This window comes from Tachypleus tridentatus, chromosome 4 (assembly GCF_004210375.1).
Source record: "Tachypleus tridentatus isolate NWPU-2018 chromosome 4, ASM421037v1, whole genome shotgun sequence".
NCBI lineage: Eukaryota > Metazoa > Arthropoda > Merostomata > Xiphosura > Limulidae > Tachypleus > Tachypleus tridentatus.
Genome location: NC_134828.1, coordinates 89716435 through 89738628, shown reverse-complemented (window position 1 = coordinate 89738628; position 22194 = coordinate 89716435). Strand labels below are relative to the sequence as shown.

General features: G+C 29.2%; 1 protein-coding gene across 4 annotated transcripts in view; it reads left to right on the top strand.

The window, feature by feature from the left end:
• The window catches only part of LOC143249662 (diacylglycerol kinase theta-like), an 89988-nt gene that overhangs the window by 25255 nt on the left and 42539 nt on the right, over positions 1-22194 (top strand). For all 4 annotated transcript variants that reach the window (XR_013027890.1, XR_013027891.1, XM_076499936.1 and 1 more), the window contains exons 6-13: positions 2990-3146; positions 4246-4344; positions 4544-4638; positions 5762-5828; positions 8154-8295; positions 14839-14981; positions 16646-16710; positions 17162-17312. Coding sequence is in view for 2 of the 4 variants with exons in the window: in XM_076499936.1 (XP_076356051.1) it covers positions 2990-3146; positions 4246-4344; positions 4544-4638; positions 5762-5828; positions 8154-8295; positions 14839-14981; positions 16646-16710; positions 17162-17312 (919 nt within the window). In the remaining 2 variants the exon portion in view is untranslated. The remainder of the gene's footprint in view (positions 1-2989; positions 3147-4245; positions 4345-4543; positions 4639-5761; positions 5829-8153; positions 8296-14838; positions 14982-16645; positions 16711-17161; positions 17313-22194) is intronic.

Here is a 22194-nt window from a genome sequence, read left to right as displayed (position 1 = left end):
CTCAATGAGTGTTTATTTTATTTTGATGCAAGTGCAACAGAAATAAAGATCATCCAAAACCCATTTAATTGTGTTATTGATGAACTGTCACCTGAAGCTCAAATAGAAGTGATTGATCTACAGTCCAACATGTTAAAGGACAAGTACAAAGAAGGTAAACCAATAGTTCTATAAATGCCTTCGAAGTGATCAGTATGTTCATTTAATAAACTTTTCTCATGGGTTCATTTTAGTTTTTGGCACTACTTGTTTCTATGAAAAAACATTTTCAAAGATGAAGTACATGAAATCTAGGTACAAATCAGCCTTACATGATTAGCATTTGCAATCACTTTGGATGATAAGGAGCACTCTCTTTGAACCTCAATTAAGTGTAATTTTGTCAGAAAATCATCAGTTTCATGCTCCCCACTAATGATGAAAACAAAAGTCACATGTGCATCTTAAATATTTTCAGTATATGCTTTTATGAGAAATAAATTTATGTTGTATTCTGCTCATGTGTGTGTCCTAACTTAATTTTACTTCAACTTCTCTGGCCCTTGTCCAAAATGTTTCAGAGACCCCTGGGTTAACCCTATCGTGATGAATCATGGTTCAATGGCCATGTCATCTTGTTTGTTGACTTGCATTCAAAGTTTTACTGAACTTCTATTTTATGAGTTTATCTTCTTAAGTTTTGTATCACAGTGTAGATGATGATTCAGAAATTTTTATTATACATTATTTAGTTTCTTTATATAAAAGTAAATAGTAAAAGAACCCACCTAAACATGAATTTTGTGTGTCACATGTTATATTCAATGCAGCAGTGGTTCATATAAGATGTTTGTGATGTCAAAATACAAAGTAGTTTTGTATGAAATAGAAAGTCAAATTACTAATATTGGCAGGCTAGAATATAAAATAAAAAATATTTTATCTTTTATGTTGGTTGAGCTATTACTTTATTTAGTGAATCAAATATAGTGGTCCCCACTTACATCTATTCATGTTTGAAAATGATCTCTTATATACACTTATATATGATGTGAATAATCAATCAGAAGTTCAGAATATTCCTATAGTGGCTTTTTTAGCTATCCATATTCAAATATGAAGCCTGTTTGAGATATTGTATTGCTTTAGATACAAATGCAGCTTAGTTATTAAATATGATATTTTGGTTGTTACAATATGTGTGGGTGTATATATATATATATATATATATATAGAACCCCTTCAAGGAAAAGAAAATTAATTTCACATCGTTGATGTGCAAACTTTAAGACTTAGCAAGGTCCAACAAATAGCAACTGAGTACAAAGGCCATAAATAGAAGAGAGAAATTTCAAAACTTGTCTGTAAATAGTAGTAATCTATATACATATATGGTTTATTATATCTGAAATGTAACTGTATTTCATGAAATACTAGTCCACTAAAACACAGCTAGATAGGTCAATTATATGTTATTGGATAGAGTAACTTGCTGCATCATTGTAACTTGTGTATTGTTAACCAGGCTGAAAGGTAAATAAAATAAAAATGATAGACATTTATAATGTTATGAGGTTTAATTCATTTAGTCTAAACATTTGTTTTTGTTTAACAATCTGTACTGTAGCCATTCTAGAATGAAAAAATAAACAATTTATATTCATTTCCTAATTTTATATGGTGGGTACAAGATCAGTCAAATCGACTGAACTCCTACAGAGATTTGTTAGTGAAAGTAATCTAAAATGTAAATTTTTTTTGTGAAGAAACATTTGGTAAAAGCTATCTGGTCATTGTGAGTGTTTTGCATGTGAAGTTTGAAAATTTTCTGATGCACTGAAGTATTTTTAGTCTTAAAATAAAAATTTCTTTGAATGTCATATAGGAATCATGCAAAAATAAAAAAGTCACAAGAAAATCATTGTTTAACAAACCTTAAGACTTAATAAAAAAATATTTTACATGCTAAAGCTTTGTAATGTTTATTGTTAATCTGCCAAATATTGTGAACATACACTTACTAATTTTAAAGTGATAGAATGAAAAGCGTAGAGAGCACAAAATGGTCATGAGGTTGGTTCCAGGGACTGATTCTGTACTGAAAGAAATGATGTTCGGTTTTAACATTTCCTTTTTTTAAATAAGCCTCACACAATTAAACTTCAAGTAACTCACATTTAATTTTTTAAGCAGTATTCGTAATAACTTACTGTATAAGATTTGGTGTGTGTGAATATATATATATACACACACACACACACACACAGATATTTATTTTACAGTTAGAATTTTTCTCAGTGTGTTTTGAGTACCAGGTTTATTCAGTTTTATTGTCCACTTAAGCATGCTGTTTGTTACAGCTAATGGATTTAATAACTTTATGGAATATCACAAACCTCTCCAAGCTACAAGAACTAAACCATATTTTTAACGACAGTTTTTACTTGTAATTTACTGAGTAAATAGTGACAGTTTTAGCATGTTGGGCAACTATTAATATTTCTTGTGTTATAAGCTGTATTTAATATATTGTAAAGCATAGCATTTTCCTGTTTTTGTCTAGCAGTGTTAATATGTGTTAATTCTCTTCATTGTTGCACATAATATTGCTAATATGTTGTTTTTTTTTGTTATTAATTTAATTGTTAAATTGGAAGGCATCAGTGTTTCTAGATGTATCTTGTATCTTTCAAATTCAGTAATGACCTTATTTTCATAATTTTGTGTTAATTCGTGACACGTTTATTTGAATACAAAGTTCCTATGCTGGGTCTTGTATAATACAGTGTTGTATTGTCACCTCTTTGTTATAGTAATGTCACATGCTGCAGTTTAGTAGTCATTTATGTCACCTCTGGAGTTTGATAGACTACTATGTTGGCTGTTGGATATGCATCTGTGAACTATAAATGCTTCACATTAAAGTTTATAAAATGTTCTTTGCTGTACATGTCATTAGTGGGATGTAATACTGTATTATGGAATTCAAAATGTTGCATTTTATGTGTAGGCACATGCCACCTGTTATAAGAACCTTCCGGTAGAATGCAACTTTGGATGCATGGCAAGCATTATGCTCCCACCAAGCTGCGTTAGCATTCCACGCACTGATGTTCCCCTGGAGACTATAATGGGAGTTCAGACTAGAAGGAAAGAGACATTCTCTCGTAAGATTTTGTGCCATTTAAATTTCTTCTCTGTATTTTTTGTTTATTTTCTTATCTTACTGAGGTTGTGTATTTTTTAAGTTGTTAAAGGGGATAAAAATATCAAAACTATAAAAAACTTTATGAACCCTGCATGCATTGATTTCTTGTGCCTATTGTGTGGTTTGTTTTATTGTATTATGGAAAAAACTGAATGAAGTAGTTTGAATCCTCAGAAGAATATTCTATAGATTATGTAGCATTTACAAATAAAATATTTTCATATGTGTGATTAGAAGGCACATAAGATGTATAACTCGTTTAAATTGTTTCTCAGTATTTCTTGTTTATTTTTTATATCTCTTCTTATTGAAGTTGTATATTTTTTAAGTTAGTAAAGGGAATAGAATTATAAAAAACTAATTTTCCTTTAACCCTTAAACGGCTGCCATCATCAATTGATGCTGCTACGTACAACATTCCTACAGTTTAAGGGTTAATGCAATGAAATATAGACAATTACATCACAGTTGACAACCCCAGGCTTCCAGTGATTTTTTTCTTGTCTTCTGTTTTAATCCCTGATCATGTTACTCAGAAGAACGAAGATTCAGTTGTATTTTAAGATATTTCCTTCTGAAATTAAGAAAATGTCCATCTGGACATGATAGAGTTAAATGTAAATCTTGATGTCATTTTTTTTTGTTGATGATCACCTAGAATATCTGATATCTGCTATTTGTTTTAGACCTGATGAGAATAATTTTTAAAGAACTATTTAGTGCAATTTAATAAAATGCAAAATATTGAAATATAAAAGGTGAAAAACTATGTTCATGAAAAAAACTTTACTTGGGATCAATAATACATTAGTTAGTTGTCTAGTAAGAGCTGTGGTTTCAAATGATACAAATACTGTTTATATGGAGGTTTTTGCATTCTCTGTAGCATTTGTAATTTGGTGAAGATGTGTTTAAATTATATCTGCACATGTAATAAAGAAATAATTTTAGACGTAAAATGCAATTTTTTCCATTTCATAGAGTGTAAACATACAGACACAGTCAGTATGTTATACTTTACAATTAACTAATAACAAAAGATTTTGCATTATCTTTAGCTGCAAGAAGTGTATCAGAAGAATTCTCTTCTAGTGGTGATATGAAGAACAGAGAATTTGATGATTATCCATCTCCAAAGGAAAAAGATCGAGAAGAAGGTAAGATTGCCTAGAGTAAACTAATTTGGTTAAATGTAAATTATTGTTTGTTATTATATAATAACCAAGTATTAAGATCACTTTTTTGTTATTTTGACATTTAAATGATGTATGATTTTCCTATTTAATTTTACACAGTTCTTATAAAATAAGAAATAATGATGTATGACCAACCAGTACTTTTGTTTTATTTTTCAAGAACTAATCAGAGTATATGATGGAAATTCCTCTATGAAGAGATCGGCCTACAGGACAATCAGTATTTCTCAGAAATCAACGAGGGAACAAGTCATTGTATGTCTTAACTTATACAGTAATTAAAGTTTGGTATAGAGAAACAAACTGCATGTTTGAATACACGGGTTGTTCTTTAAGGTTTTTCAGGTTTTCTCTAATGAAAGTAAGAGTATTACACATTGTAACGTTATGCCATCATTTTTAAAAAGTTTGATAATTTTAAATGTTTTTCCTGACACAGAAGTGTAAAACTAAACTTGATTTTTTTCATATTGAATGTGTAGATAATTTTATCAGATAGCATGATAATCAATGAACATTTTTCAACTTTTTGTGTTTCTTTTAAATAAATTTTCTATATATGAAATATAAGAACCAGCACAAACAGGTGTGTATTGCTATGTGGGTACTCCATGTGACAAAAGCCACTAGCATTTGTGCTACAGTCTGTGGTTGATTGTCGTGATGGCTACTCTACAGCTGAGAGCTAATAGCCTTGAAGTAAAGTGTTCTTGTATAAAGAGCAAACACTGCAAATCTTGCCAGCAGAAGAAGAACCACATACAAAAGAATAAGCCAGTTACCTTCTTTTGGATCACATGATTAAGCCTTGAATTCTCTGCTGAAATAATTAAAACTTTAGTTCTTTAAGTGATGAAGATATGTATGTATACAAATGGAAGGTTTTACTAAGTTTAAAAATGTTTGAGATCAAACAAAATTTGTATGTGATATTCTTCACATTGTATTTTGTTTTTATTCACATACCAATTACCATTTAGCTTTTATAACTAGATAAGAAAATACTGTAAGAATATGTAGAAATATTAACACATGTGGCAAATAATGTTTTTGTTTTGTTCATTTGAAAAGAAATCTGTATATATATGGGCAGAAATAATCTGAATTTAGAATTTACTTTTTGGTATTTAGGGTGGGGACTTTTATAAGTTTTCTTTATTTTTATATGTTTTATATTGAACAACGTTTTGAAATCACAGAATCCTCATGTAATTTAATTGTGGCTTTAGAAGGAAGAAAGTAATGATTTTAAAAGTGGAATGTCAAGTCTGTTTGAATATCTTCAAAAATTGCCAAGCTGGAAGGTCTTAACTTACCAGTAGAATAGTTGTTCTTTCAGAAAACAAATCTTTACCATATTGACTTTTTTTTTTTTTAGGGTGCAGCACTAAGAGCATTCCACATTCATGATGATCCTAACAATTATTATCTGATAGATGTTTATGGTGAGTTTACTTTTCTCCAAAGTTAAGTACATGCATATCTTTGGTTTAATAGTACATATTTTAACAGCAAAACAGACTGTAAACTGACAGCATTGAGAAATTACAGTTATTCAACTATACGTTTTGAAGATATACAAATAACTGACAAAAGGTAGAAGCTATAAAAGTAACTTAGAGGAAGACTTGAAGAGGTAATTGAACTGTAAGAATTTATACTAGCATAAAATTAGCTTATGCTAATAATTTATATTGACAAATGAAATCTTATTAATTAATATTTAAAATAGTTCTTCTATTCCAGTTATTTTTCTTAATATGTAAATTAATAAATAATTATAAAAAATAATTATCTCTTCTAGTTACGAACTTCAAACTTGTTTGCTGCTTGTCATATGTTGCTAAACCTTGTAAAATTTCACACATGGAGTGAGTGAAAGGATATAATTTTTTTTAGGTTTTACATATACATTTTGAAATAACCAAAAAACTACTGTATCAATATTACAGAATACTATTACAATTTACCAAGTTTAATAACTGTGCTGTATTTGGGTCTAAAAATATGAAATTTTGAACTCACTAAACTTATCACTAGTAATCTGTTACATAAAGAGTGAGTTTGCTGTGTAAATAATTTGCAAAAGCTCAGAGAACCATATGGTGGATATTCTCAGTTTTTAGATGTAGATGTAGGTAAGCATTTCCAAAAATGGAAAGAAGTGGGTGGAGATGTTTTGTTTTATTCAGTAAATGTAGGGATTTCTCAGTAAATAAAAAAAATAGGAGGTTCTTATTGTATATCGCAGTTTGTTAGTATTGGTAATTATAGTTCCTTATTTGTAAGAAGCTATAGATTTTGAACTTGAACATCACAAATATGTAACTCAAACCAATGCAGCATTCAGCAGGGTTTTTTTTTAATGTTTACTGCTTTTAAACTAAAAAGTCAACTAATGGATCATAAAAAAATGGAATTAGGGTCAACAGTTTGATACCAAACTTTTTGACATACGTTCATTAATCGTAGTTCACTAAAATTTTGAATGGGAGACAAATGCTATGTGACATGATATTTGGCCCGTAACTCATAATGATGCAGTTACAATAAATACTTTACTAAAATGTTTTTGTTTGTATATGTGAATACTTACTATACTGTATTAAAAGTTTGTAATATCAAAGGTACAAAGATTTTAGAATGAGTACAGAGATGTCGTGTAGTCACTCAAATCAACTAAACTTGTGTTGAGATAGTTTAAGATAACTGTTTAACTTAACATACTGCAGGTGACTCTGCAGCTATCATTACCAAAGAAAAACAAAAAAGGTGCTACTCCTGATGAATAACACAGGACAAGAAATGGCTAGAGCAAATGTAACTTAATGCCCTATTTCACTAACATGTTATATGGAAACTGTATACACTTACACAAAGTCCTACATTAATGTAAGAAGGTAGGAAAAGAATTGGTATGTGTGTGCTTTTAGTAAACTGTGTACAAGCTGGTATAACCTTTTGGTTTTCATCTAGTAATGCTATTTGAAATTGCTTGCTTTTCTATACTTTTTAAATTCACATACAAATTTAAAGATTTGAGATAGAGTTATGAAAATTTCAAGGTAGTTTGGCACATGAGGCATAATTTTAAATGACATCTCTTGCATTTGTTTTGCTTGGTTTTGAGATGATATTTTGGACTTTGTATGGAAGTCTGAGATGTGGATCAAATCACAGTAGAAAAATAAAGGATCAAACTAAGTAAAAAAGGCAGCTTAGAATCCACAGATATTAACTGTAACTAGTACAAAGGAAAGGGTTTACATTTAACTAAACATGATGAATAACTGACGACTTCATGCAAGCTATTAGTAATTGGTCAATAACAAAAGTTTTATGAGGTCAAGCTTTTTACAAACTGAAGTAAAATTACAAGGAGTGTTTAAACTGAATGCTTTCTTGTAGATAACTTAGGCAGAGTAGATTAATAATTTGAGATGGTCTGTACTAGTATCAGTCCAAACTGGGTTGTTGCTGACTTTTTCACCTTTGTAGTTTTGCATTCTATTCTTTGAATGATTTATGTGAAAAAAAAAAGAGCTGAATGGAAAAAATTACTGTTCTTGTGCATTGAAAAGACTAAAGTTGTTAGCAAGAAAAAATAAAAATCATTGAAAGTTTCTTGTTTGGATCTATAATATTTATAGTGAATTTTTGGACATAGTGCTTTGTGAAATATTACTTTTTGTTTCAACAGTTTTTGGAGTGAGGTGTTCCCATTTTGTAAAGATTGTTTTTTTTTTAATTTATTATTATTATTTTGTTAGATCCTAATGAAAAGGAACTAGGGGACTTCCTGCCAGTTCAGAGCTTAACACGGCGAGAAGGTAAAAGGCCAGCTATCTTTTTAAGGTATCGTCCACCAGAACCTGACAAGGGGTCAATAAAGGTTTATCCTGGTAATTTAGGGTAGGTTTATAATTCTTTAAATCATTAGTATATTTACTATTGTATGTATGTGGAGTTGGTTGATTAGTGATATTTTCTAATTGATTAATCAGTAGCTAATTAATCTATCATGTTTAATTAATAATTCATACAGAAACTATATAAAACTCTTAAAACTGTATATTTACTATTACACAGTAGCCTAATATTTGTTCTATCCAATCATTTAAAGTCTCTTTGTAAGAGTTCTCAAAGTTGCATTATTAGTAAATGATTAGATTACTTGATCCAACATAATAAGGTTTCAACCAAGGCCTGTAAACATGAAATCAATAATGGATAATTTATTCTTAATGGATGATAGGTTGCTAAAAATAAGGTTTTCTTTGATATGGACAGAAAAAATTCTGAAGAGAATTGAAAACTAGGTTGTTTTGTCTCTAGACAAAACTCATTGCAGCTGTACAGAAATGAAAATATGAATTTTTTCCAAGATTAATTACACCAAATAAGTTTGAGAAAATAAAAATTCAATCCAGAAATATTTTTAGCTGAAATTTTGAAATATACTTAGAGTGAAAGTTAATTTTATACATTAATTTTAAGCATAATTCTTTGCATGTCACAAGGTTTTAGTGAGTTACATTCAACATTTAATTGAACTTCTTTTTATCATGGTACATGATTAAATTTGGAAAAACAAGAACAAAGCTAATGGTTCAGACTTTAACATTATACAAGCTGTAGTCTCGTAGTTTTATAAAGTAATATATTTTTTTTTTAAATCCCTATTCCCCCAAGTATGAGAAACGTGACATTGGCCCAACTGTCATATCCTCTCTGTCAGAAATTGCCAATAAGTCTATCTGACATTTAATAGTTTATTATTTATAACCAATAGAAAGAAAGCGAAGATTTTAATCTGTCAAAGGATCTATTATATTGATTTCTATATAGAGAATTGTCCACTTTATTTCCAGCTCAAACTTTATTCTCACAAGATACTCATCTATGAGCTTAACTGAATTTGTAACGGCTCCTGTTGAATATTCAGAAAAATAGAATAATTGGGATAGTTATGGAACATTTTTTGGTTTTTACATGTTTATTGAACTGTGTTCTTTGGTGATTACTTAATTACATAAGAAATTATTTGATGCAGTAGTGCCATAGTTTAAAATGTAAGGTTAAATGTCATCAACAATCTTCAGCAAGCTCCCCTTCAGTAGCGCAGCAGTATATCTATAGATGCAGTGCTAGAAACCAGGTATTGATACTTATGGTAGGGAAAAGCACAGTTGTGTAGTTTTGTGTTTAATTCTAAATAATCAATTGATCAGTCTTCAGAAGAAGAAAAAAAGACCCACATAAATATTTTTTTCTTATTTTTCTTGTGTATTCTCCATATATTAATATAAAAGTAACTAAAATGTACAAACTAGAAACCTTTAAGCTATATAAAATTAGACTGGAAAGAATAAAAAATAATAACAATAAAAAAAATTTCATAAGGTACATTCATGAGTAGCACATGTATTGTGTAATTCAATGGCATAATGTGAGCTACATGTTTGCCAAACAATTTACAAAGATGTTATGGTGCATTTATAAGTCAGCAGAGTTCAAAGGAAATAAATTTAAGCATAAACAAATGTATACTTTTATGAGTTTAAAGTTATTTAGAATAAATAAATGTGTTTTCATGTTCTAAATTGAAGTAATTCTAGCAGACAAAAAGTGTAGTCAAGATGTTTGTTTTTTTGCCACTTACAAAGGTTGTCAAATTGACCAAAACTATATACAGTTAGGGCAGAGAAACTAACAGATAAGAAAAAAAAGTTTGAAATGTATTTAGAAGGATTTAGAGATTATGCAAATGAAATCTGAGATTTTTCAGATGAATATTTTTAATCATAACATGAAATTCACTTTGTATTCAGAACAGTCAACACTTTTAATCCATATATTCATGGAGAAAATTTTAGTTAAAATACTTCATTAAAAATTCTGTTTTTTGTTTTTTGTCTAAAAATTACACTTAATAATTACTGAAAGCTTGTAAAATTTCATGAAGATTCTCAAAACATATTAGAAGTTATAGTTGGAAAGCTATGAAGGTCAGTTTGAAGTCACAAACTGCTGATTAGACAAATTTTGTAACAAATCAAGTTAAAGCCACCATAACAGTTTAGTTTTTGGAAACAAATTTTTTTATGGTTATAACTTTACAAAGTTTGAATGTGGATTCAGATATCATGGTATTATTGTGCTGACAAGTAATAACCTTTTAACTTTTCTACGTTAGTTGAGGGTATTATACCAGCTATCATTCTAAAAATTGTAATACTGTAATTAAATTTTCAGGTTTTATGCAAAAGTAGTAGTGTCTACTATAACCATATTATTTTGGGGTTAATCTTTGTTAACCGTGTAGCCCTAAAGCAACCTGTGCAAGTCAGAGTTAAAATACTGTTTATGTATTCTGTAAATGCTTTAACTTAATCAGGTTATAATCCATCAGTTTCAAATCGTATATCTTAATTTCTTCTAATACAATTTATATGAAAATAAAAGTTAAAATCAAGCATCTTTATTGATATTAAATAGTTATAATTATTGATAACCACATTCAAACTTTTGCAATGAGTCTATAATATAAGAGCTGCAGATGTCCTAAATAATAATAGCTTTGTTGAAAACACATCTGGAAGAACCAAGGTAAAAAAATGTTACCATATCAGTGTTTAACTTTACCATTATGGGTTGAATGGAATCCACCCAGCTCATAACCAAGAAAGTATCTATAAGAATAATCATATTATGATTTTAAATAATATATGCATATTTTTACAAAATATTGGAGATTATTAGGAAACAGTACAAGGCTTTCATACACAAAATATCAGATATTTTTAGTGTGTTTTAAGATTTCATAAGTAATGTATTTATCATGCCTTTTAAGATTAAAATACTTCTATGCATCAGAACATTTTCAGGTTTCAAACTCAAAATATTTATAACCTAAGATCATTATCAAATATCGTTTTAGAAAAAACTTTTTGTTATTCTCACTGCTGTATTTCTGTATAGATTGGGTCAGTTTGCTTAACCTCATAACCATTGTAAACGATTAAGAAGTAAATATAAATTATGCTACTTTCATTCTAAAATGCCCACAGATTGTAACTCAAAAATAAAACTGTTTAGTCTAGATGCTTAAGTGTCATAACATTATACATTTATGTATATTTATTAATTTTATTATACTGATCTTTAAGCCACTTCTAGATAACATAACAAAATTTGCAATGATACATTGCATGTGCACTCTTATAACAGTATTGAAGAATATAAAACTGGCTTTTACAAAGTGACTTATCTTGGCTGTGTTTTAGTGGACTAGTGTTTTGTAAAATAGTCACTTTTTAGTTGTAATACATTATATATGTTATTACTATTTAGAAATAAGTTATTAAACTTATTTTTTTAAAACATAGAGCAGTAAATAACGATGTGTAGCAAACGATTATTTTTTTTAGTTACAAACTTTGTTTTCATTTGTTACTTCCACAAGTTGCTAAGCCTTATCAAATTACAGGTTTTATATATATATATACATTTCAAAATAACAAGTCATAAGTTAGTATATACATTAATACCATAGAATTCCACTATAATTTATGAAACTTAATAATTAATCTGTATTTGGGTCTAAAAAAATATAAAACTTTGAGCTCACTAAAGTCTTACTGCTTGAAATCTTCCATGAGAAGGATAGGTTTCCCACGTAAATACTTTGCAAAGACTCAGAGAACCACTTGATAGACATTCTGAGCTTTTCATTGGTTATTAACACATCTTAGAGAGAAGTAGGTGTAGGTAAACATTTCCAAAAGTGAAAAGAGGTGGGAGGAGCTACTTTGTTTGATTTACTATATGTAGGGATGTATCAGTAAATAGAAAAGATAGGAGGTACTCATTTTATATTCTAGTTTTTCAGTATTGGTAGTTAAGAGTTCCTAGTTAGTAAGAAACTATAGACTTTATATTTGGACATCACAAACATGTAACTTGAAGCAATGCAGCATTTATTAGGGTATCTTTTTTTAATATTTACCTTTAAATTAAGAAATTAACTGATGGATCATACTAAAATTTAAATTGTAATTTACAATTTGACACCAAACGTATTGATATGCATTCATAAAATGGTAGTTGAATGTGATATGACATGGCCTTTGGCTGGTTACCCATATCATTAGGGTTAACTGATGTTCACGTTGTTGTATTATCTTAGAAATAATCAGTTACTAAGGCCTTAACTAAATTTCTTTTTAAATTTTATGTGTTTTTCAGAAAACTTTTAAAAAAAATTTATGGTAATCAACAGCTCCATCAAATAAAATTTCTGATGTCTGATATTATTTTGTTTTGTTTCTTTTATGTTATATGGTAGTATAAGAATGTTAGGCAGTTTTTTTTGTTAATTTCTGGAGAGATAAATGGAGCATGGGTAATTTGATTTTCCCAGATCTGCAACATCTTATAGAATGTTAAATGATATAAGTTATCAACTTCTGGAAAGCAAAATGGATGGTAGCATTTCAGACCCCTTGAATTTTTGCCCTAGATCCACATCCACTCGTACAACATTAAAGGATATAGTTACACAATTATAAATATAATATAATGTAAAAAAAAAAGAAATTTACAACATAGTTAATGCTTAAGTATCCAAAAAGTTTGTGGTGGATACTTCCAGCCACTCACTTTCTACTCAGCAGTTCAGTATTGAAGTTGGTGGCAGTATAAATCGGATGCAAGATTCTCAGATCATGAGGCACTCACCCATTATGTAGCTTTGTACTTAATATCAAACAAATATAATGACAATATTTGAATTACTTAGCTGGAATATTTGGAAAAAGTAAGTAATCAGAAACCCTAATTTTGATTTAGTCCATAAAATTATAAAATTTGTGAAGTAACTTATTATCTATATATTTAGGAGCATTTATGAGATATGCAAATGAATGTTGAAAACTGTAAGATTTAAAAAGTATATTCTTTACTAATGAAATATTACCTTGCATTTAGACCAACTCTACATAGCCTTCATAAATTCACAGCCAAATGTTTCATACATTCTTTGTGTACAAAAAATTAGAAGTATTTTCTAAAAGCTCGCAAAAGTTTATGAAGGTACTACTATATCATTAAAGGATATAGTATATATATAATTTCATGGATATATGGTGGTTAAAAGAACAATGGATGACTGATTCTTTGTGTAAAGAGTTAATCAATCATTGGAATAACTGGGAAAACCAATTTTGATTAGTTGTTGTTTTTTGTGATATTAATTGATTAGTTTCATGAGAGATTAATCAGCGTAATTGCTGCTCATGGCTAATAATTTAAATCGTCTAGCACCATAATCAGTGATGTCTAGCACCATGTATAAATATGGTTCTCTAGATTGTTCCACTGCCAGAAATAGACATATTGTGGTTAGTTTATAATTTTGTAATATTTTAGAAACATGTTTTTGACCCAAAATTATTTCAAGCTATTACAAGGTGTTGTTAAAGTACTTTTTTTGTAATTTATTTATTTATTACATATTTGAAATGAAACAACTGTAATGTAAACATTAATGTGTTTCACGTAAGAAACTGACAACAAACTTAAGTTTAATGAAACAGTTCATTTGTAATTATCACCTAGAAGCTTTATTAGTTAAATATACAAAAAGTTGAATGAAAAAGTGGTTTTGGTGATAAATTTAATTTTTAAGAAGTAGGAGATACCAGATGAACATGAAAAAAAAAGTTTATAATTCAAATTTTGTGATGTTCATAATTGAAATTAGGTGTTAGCTGGGTCTAAAAAGGATTCACACCTTTATGCTGAAAACAGTTTAATTATTATGTGTAGTAGTGAATATTTATTTGTGGTCTGTTGTAATACATAATACATATATGCATCCATATAATTGTTGAAATGGCCAAAATACAATTACTGCTTTGATTGGGGATTTGAAGTTTTGGGGTTTAAGACTAAGTGCTACAGACTATGCTTACAGTTTCAGCATTGTGTGCATTATAAGAGTGGCAGTCAATTTTGCTAGTTAGATAAGCATAATCATTTCAGGATTGTTACTTTTTTTTAACCATAATCTCTCTGACCTGGTGTTTTAGCTCATTTTGTGTAGAAAGTGTCAAGAAAACAGACTGTTGAAATAATTGTATTTTTCTATAAATCTTATCAGCATAAAACATTTAGAAAAAAAATTAGTAAATCAGCTACATCTTGTCTGTTGTAGTAAGTAGACCCCTTTTTTTAATTTTATTGGTATGAGACTTTATAAAGCTAGTGTGGTTACAACACTCAAATTTTGTAGTAGAAGCATAGTTAACATCAGGTATTCGTGGAGCAGTAAATTGTACAGTGTATAATATTTAGTGCCTGATTTTATGAAATAGTTCTTAAATATTTACATATTTTTAAAAGGTTGTATTTGACTGCTCAATAATTTAGTAAATATGATCTTGTTTCATATAGTGTAACAGAAACTTATGTCACTGTTCCTGTGACAGCTGACACAAGTGTAGAAGAAATAATGGTGCAGGCTCTAGAAAATCTTGGTCTTGATTCAACCAACCTGAATAGATTTAGGTTGAATGAAGTTTCACTTGATAGAGGCTGTAAGTTCAGTGTGGATTTATTTTTATTTTTGTCACTTTTCAAAAAATAAACCAATATTAATTTGTATCTTTATGGTTATTCATTTGATAAAACATTTTGTGATCACTGTTGAACAATCTGTTCCATCATATTTTTTTGGTATTAATTGTAGAGCCTCCTTATTTTAATGCTTTTAGTGATTTGATTTGTTACATATACCAGATATTTATTTTTCCTTGGCATGACAGTGAGAAAATGAGTGATTTTCATGTACAAAACTGTTTTATGCCCTGAAAATTTAAGTAAAGAAATAAATATTTAAATTAAAAATCTAGTGCATAGATAAGAAATGGTGTGAAACATTATATAAAGCCATACTTGTACTTTATTAGTTTGATTATTTTTGTATGCTTACACAGTGGTGTGGAGCTACTTGTATAAGCTGTATTGGTGCTATGATTGACATGTTTAGCACCTATATATTCAGTTTATTGTGAAGTTCTAGGTGTGCTACTGCCAGTATTTTTTGAAAAGTATTACACCCCTTTCTGAAAAATAATATTTGTGTGGCAAAATTGTCAAAACAGCATAGAGGAAAATGACATAAGAGCTTCGAGAAATGGGCCTCCACTATTCTGCATGGAAGCAGAAAAAATAGCAAAATAAACTGTCTAGGACATCAAAACCTCACCTCTGGTTAGTGTAAAAAAAAAATCATCTCATTCTCACTATGAGGGTTGTGGCTACCAAAAAATTACAAAAGAACTCCAAAACAGAAAGTCATTGTAATTTCAATGATATATATCCTACTACCATTAACAAGCTAACAAATAAAGATTTGAAGTATACAAAATTTAACAATCATTCACATCTCAAAATTAGAATTTGTTTTCATAAAAAAAACTACTCTTTCAATCAGATACTGTTAAGTCTGCCAGTGTAGCTCTACTGGTTTTGTGAGCCTATGATCTGTTTAAATTAGGCAATGAAAGCTAACTTCTATCTGTAGTGGAAAACCAGTGGAAAGTTGTCTAAATATTTGGCCTCAAATTAACTTTACTCTCCTTGACAGGAGTATACTATAGTGAAAATTGCAATATTTGGCAATAGTACATAACCATCACAAGCTATTGGAATTTTTTTCCATATAGTTATTTAAATTTGAACAGCTGTAGAAAAATAAATTCATTTTTTTCAAGTCTTATTTTTTATCAAAAGATAATCTTCACTAAATCTTGAAAATATCATAGCTGGCATAGAATAATTAGATGGTGACAATATTTTCATACTGAAGTAAAATTAAATACTACATAAATATTTCTTTTTTCAAGAACTATAACATAAATAATAAATTAATAGTTTTTTGTGACATGTTCTGTGTCATTTTTATTAATTTATCAAGTGTGGAAAAATTTTAACTCAAATCATTCACAATGAAACTAGTGTATCTAATTTACATGTTACAGGTTTAGTTATGGACTCTACAAATAGTAATTTGGTTTTATACTTTGAAGACTTCTGGATGACTGATAGAAATGTTATTTTTTTTATAGTATGGACTACACTTTTAACTGTCAGTCTTCATGTTCTATAGAGTTGATTTATTCAAAACATTTATCCCATGTTTTTTAATCTGAGAAAGTCATGTAATATAAAAAAAAGTTGATAATACTTTTTTCTGCAGCTGTCCATGAAAGAATAATGGATAATCAAGAGTGTCCATGGGAACTTCTTAGAAATTTAGCCAGAGTAAGTCTTGATTTTATTTACTTGTTTATCGCATGAACAGTTAAGATTGTCCCTGGGAACTTAATAGAAATGTGGCCAGAGTAAGTCTTAACATAATGTTATTTAATTGTTCATTCAGGTAGTCAAGAGTATCCATGGGAACTTCATTGAAATGTTGCTGGAGTAAGTCTTAACCTAATGTTATTTAATTATTTATTCAGGTAGTCAAGAATATCCATGGGAACTTCATTGAAATGTTGCCAGAGTAAGTTTTAACCTAATGTTATTTAATTGTTCATCCAGTTAGTTAAGAGTATCCATGGAAACTTCACTGAAATATAGCCAGAATCGTAATGTTATTTTGATGTGGTTTGCTTATATATTTAACACTTGATTTATTTTGAATATAGTTTTGAAGTTGGTAAATATTCTTAAAATCCCACATGTTCTCTCTTTTTTTTCTCTCTTCCAGGAATCAATTAGGCAGATGAATTTGACAAGGTTTTATTTACAACAGAAAGATGAATCTTCTGGTACCACTGTAGCATTGTTTATTGGTAACCTCCCTCCAAACCTTTCGCAACGACAATATGAAAAAATTCTTATTGATATGTTGGGCAAACGTAGGTTTTTGTTAATTGTCTTGTACTTTTATACTATAATGTCATTATTGAAATTGCTACAAGATATGTTTATAAGTTAACATAATCTTATTGTGATATATTGAGGTCTTTAATTGGCATTTGTAATAGCAAATTCTATTTTTTCTTTGTTCATTTCTGAGGCAGTATGAGAGTATTCCATCATGTATTTGCCAAATAAATTATAATTCAAAATTTTGAGTACTTCATAAATCCTGTCGTGTAATTATTATTTAAATGTTTTGTAAAATAATTGATGGAACATTTCTCACTTGTCTGATGATAGAAATTATATACAAATTCACTGCTACTGAGTATTCTACATGGAAAAGCCAGTGATATAGCTGAATATTGAATCCTGTGATCACTTTATATATTAAATGATAAGATGGCAATTCGTTTCTCTGTTTCTTACATTTCCGTTTCATCATTTGTTTTTTACAAAAATAAACTTTGAAGTGTCGTATGATAAAAAATTGGGAATTGCTCATTCAGCTGAGATTAAATTATCTTAATGTGTTGAATCAGCTTTTTCAATATCATAATATAAGATACATCATTCTACAATAGTAATTAGCTTTAAAACGGCCTGGCATGGCCAATTGTTAAGGCACTTGACATGTAATCCCAGGTTCCTGGGTTCGAATCCCCATCACGCCAAACGTGCTCACCCTTTCAGTCGTGGGGGTGTTATAGTGTGACAGTCAACCCCATTATTCTTTAGTAAAAGAGTAGCCCAAGAGTTGACAGTGGGTGGTGATGACTAGCTGCCTTTTCCCTCCTTTTGTACTGCTAAATTAGGGACAGCTAGTGCAGATAGCTCTTGTGTAGCTTTGAGCGAAATTCAAAATAAACCAAACAAACCAAAGCTTTAAAGCAGCAACCATATTAAATATATTGATACTTTACTACTATTTTTGACATTATATATCAGTCTAAAGATGCTGGTTATATATTTTTTATTTTGTATGTTGACGGTAAGTACAATTTGTCACATAAATGAGAGGATAACTGCTAATTATTATCATGAAATTATTTCTTTAATAATTGTTAATTTGCCAGATTTTGTGCATGTGCTGTTTGAACCTATCTCACTCAATCTTAATAGCATGTATTGCATTTTTTAATGTAAGATATCATAAAGATAGTTCTTTTGTATTTTACAACTTTTTTGTAATATATAGGAACAAGAAACTATAATCAAAATGTGAACCATGAATTGTTTTTGTAAATTTCATAGCAGCATTTTATATATGAACAGTATTCATAATTCATACTTCAACACTTTTAACTTTATTGTAATCTATTGAAAATATTGTTTCTTGTTAAACTATTATACAATGTTTTTGTTCCAGTGAATACATTTAACACAAGTATTATGGCGAGAAATGTACAGAAGTTAATCTTGTGTTACTAGGATGATTAAACATGCATGAGCAACATGAAAGTGAAAAATTCAAATGTCAGTTCAAGAACAATTCTAGATATCTAAATTTTTTTAAAATACCATATGCTGAATAAATAAATAAAGGTGAGAAAAAACAAAAAAACACAAAGTATAAGCTATCAGTGCAGAATGTGTAAACGTGTAGGCCCTGTGTACAAATGTGTTCAAGGAACTCAAATTATTGAGGAATAAAGAGCTCAAAAATTTTGGTATGAAACTTGCAGATCCCAAGTCTTCACTTAGGATGTTATCTGATTGTTTACTTAATTTCCATAAAATAAATTGCTGTTTACTGTTTATGTATTTAAAAAGTGTAATTTCATCTAAAGTTAATATTTTCCAAAACTGAAGATGTATTTCTGGTAATACTTACCTCAGCTGGGCTATAGCTATTTCTTGATCTCCAGGGTTTCTACTCTGCCCATCTAAGGATTAAGAACACTTGCTCCAGTCTTTTCATCTTTTGCCTCATTTCTTCTGCAAAGTTGTTCAAGCTTTCTCTTGTCACCTGCATTTCGTGGTTTTTTTTCCACACATTATTATATGGACAACTATATCTATCCCATCAGTTAGCAGAACATCACATCAAATTTGGGCTTCCAAATTCCAATATCATGTTGGAGAAATCCGTTTTGCTGCTAATGCAATATCTCATCCATTTTGGCATGTGTTTTTCAATACTCACTTAAGTCATGCTTAACTAACTCCTCTCAGGCTTCAAACCATGGAGAGAGTTATCAGGCCCTTACTTCTGTCTCCATCTCCTACTCTGCAGATGGTTCTTTCTTTTAGAGACAAGTATATATGAGGTTTCTTTAGTGGTCACTGCTTGACCAGTGGATCATGCATTCTGATCCTGTGGATCATCCTGTCTCATTACTCAGGAGCTACATTGTAGATTGCAAATGGTAGTTGGATCAGAGCAATGCTGCTATTGTGACACTCATTGAATAAACCAGGATCAATTTGCTTTTAAAAATGTAGGGAACTTGGTTCACCTATTGAACAGTTTCATGAGCACTGCTCCTCAGGGCTTCTCCAATGCATGGCCTTCCTCTTTAATCAATACTGAATTAATATATTGTTCATGGAAGGTTTTCCACTATCTTCTCATAATTTCAAACACAGTGGTTTCATGTTAAGTCCTTGGTTAAGCACAGTTTAAAAAACACACATTTTCAATAGTGTGGCCAATATAGATTTTAACACATGATCATAGAATCTTGTAAATATTACGTTTATCAATAATTGTCATTATTGTTATGTTCCTATGGAAGATCTGCATTAGAGATAATGAAATCATTGTTAATATATGATTAAGAGTTTTAGTGAACATTTTAAAGTTTCTCCTAACTGTTCATATATTCTAAGTTACTTTGTACATTACTGTTACCTTCAAATGAAGGTAGAATCAGTTAAATGATGGAGGTTAATCCTATATTACGAACATTTAACTTTAGAGCAGAATGCTATGAAAAATTCGTCCTTGGGATTACTCAACATAAATAGATATTATTACATAATTGGGTGAATTTTCATTTTCTTCTGTTTCATAAGTTTTACTGTTCGTAGTCATTATCATTTGAACTTTTTTAAGTACAGAAAACTTTTTCTTCAAAGCCATTCTAGTTTAAGTTCAAAAGTAGACATTCTTTTGAAAATCAGTAGTATAAAATAGTTCTAAACAGCAGGATGGGTTGTTTTAAATAATGTTAAGTGTAAATTAAATAATTTTGCTTTGGTAATTTCCTCATATTTAGATCTAGTAGTGGATGTCAAAATCTTTTTTTCACATCACAAGATAATATTATGAATTTTCTTTTTGTTAATAGATCATTTAATATATATAAACATAGAAATAATGTTATTATTCTTATAGTCTTTACTCCCTAAGGATTTCTTAATCTAATTTGTACATATGGTTACATATTGTAAACTGAAAAGTTGTCTTTCTATTGTCACTTTTTAAATTTATTTATTTGATATATTACAGGGGACAAAATATCCAGGCTCACATTGCAGCTTGTCATTCTAAACAACCCCCATTGTAAATCATTTTTCTCTGTGCTTAACACTATGTGCAAATCATTCCTTTCTGTTGTATATTGTCTTCAATGACTTTCATAATGCAGTGAAAATGCCATAACATTTCAGTTTGATATACCAAAGACAGTTTTTTTTTATTATTATTTCTCAGAAACTCGTGCCAAATGTCCCATACAGTGTTTTCAAAATTTTTGTACATATCACTTACACATACACTTTGCGATTGTCTCTTTATGATATTTGGAATGTTCATGTAACCTAACCAACTAGATTATACTACCTACTTATAGTACATGCACTGCACATTTAGCATTGACCCAGTTATAAACTGTCAAAATGAGCTCAATCCCAAGGACCTACTATGTGACAAAATCATCTTTTTTTCTTTTAGAATGACTTCATGTTGTAATGTAGAATTATGGTTATCCTAAGTAACTTTAAATTCATAACAGTATGCATCTATTTATTATTTTATTACTATTTTAACCATATCTAACTATTATTACTATTTGCACTGTTAAGATAAAAGTTGTAAATGTAAGTCACTTGGAAAATGTGCATCTCATATTACAAAGTTGAGTTAAATTACTCACAAGCGTGCTGTATGAAAAATTTTTATTACATTGATATTGTTATATATTTTACCTAAATTAACTAAAAGTGTTTGTTTTACATTTAAGTTACTTTTATTATAATAAATAAAGAATATATATGTAAAACAAGAAATAATGTACTTTGCTGAACCTTTTTTTTTCTGTCAACTTTTGATGACATCTACCCCCGTTAACCCTACTCTTTATACTAATTGTAGTTGTGGACTAAGTAATTTTTATTTAATTAGATATTGCCTGAAAGAGCATAGAATAACTACATGTAAAAAGCAAGTAATAGCTACCATAATATTTCTGGCTGTCTAGCTATGTGACAAAAAACTTGCAAATTCATCTGAGGTTGTTGATGTGTGTTACCCTTGGGAACGAAGCTTGAACTGAAAGATTTTTCTGCATGAAGAACAATGTAATACAGTAGATTATTTTATGGATAAAAATCTTGGTTTTATAGTTGTTGAAAGTAATACAGGATTAAACATAAGAGAAAACTACTGACAAATCTTGAAAGGAAAGATGTGGCATGTGCATGCAGTGAGAGGGATCTGATTCTGTATTTAATGGCTGTGTAATCAAAGAAAATTTAAGGCTGTAAAAAATATGCTTTACCTGAGCAATGACAATTTTATAATAAGTAATTTATGTTAAATTTTATGTTTGTTGGAGGATTGTAAATAAATCAGGCAAAAAGGTATGCCGAGTGAAAAAGTCACGTTTCTCACGCTATGGGAAAATCATTTATATTTTATATTGCCTTATAAAA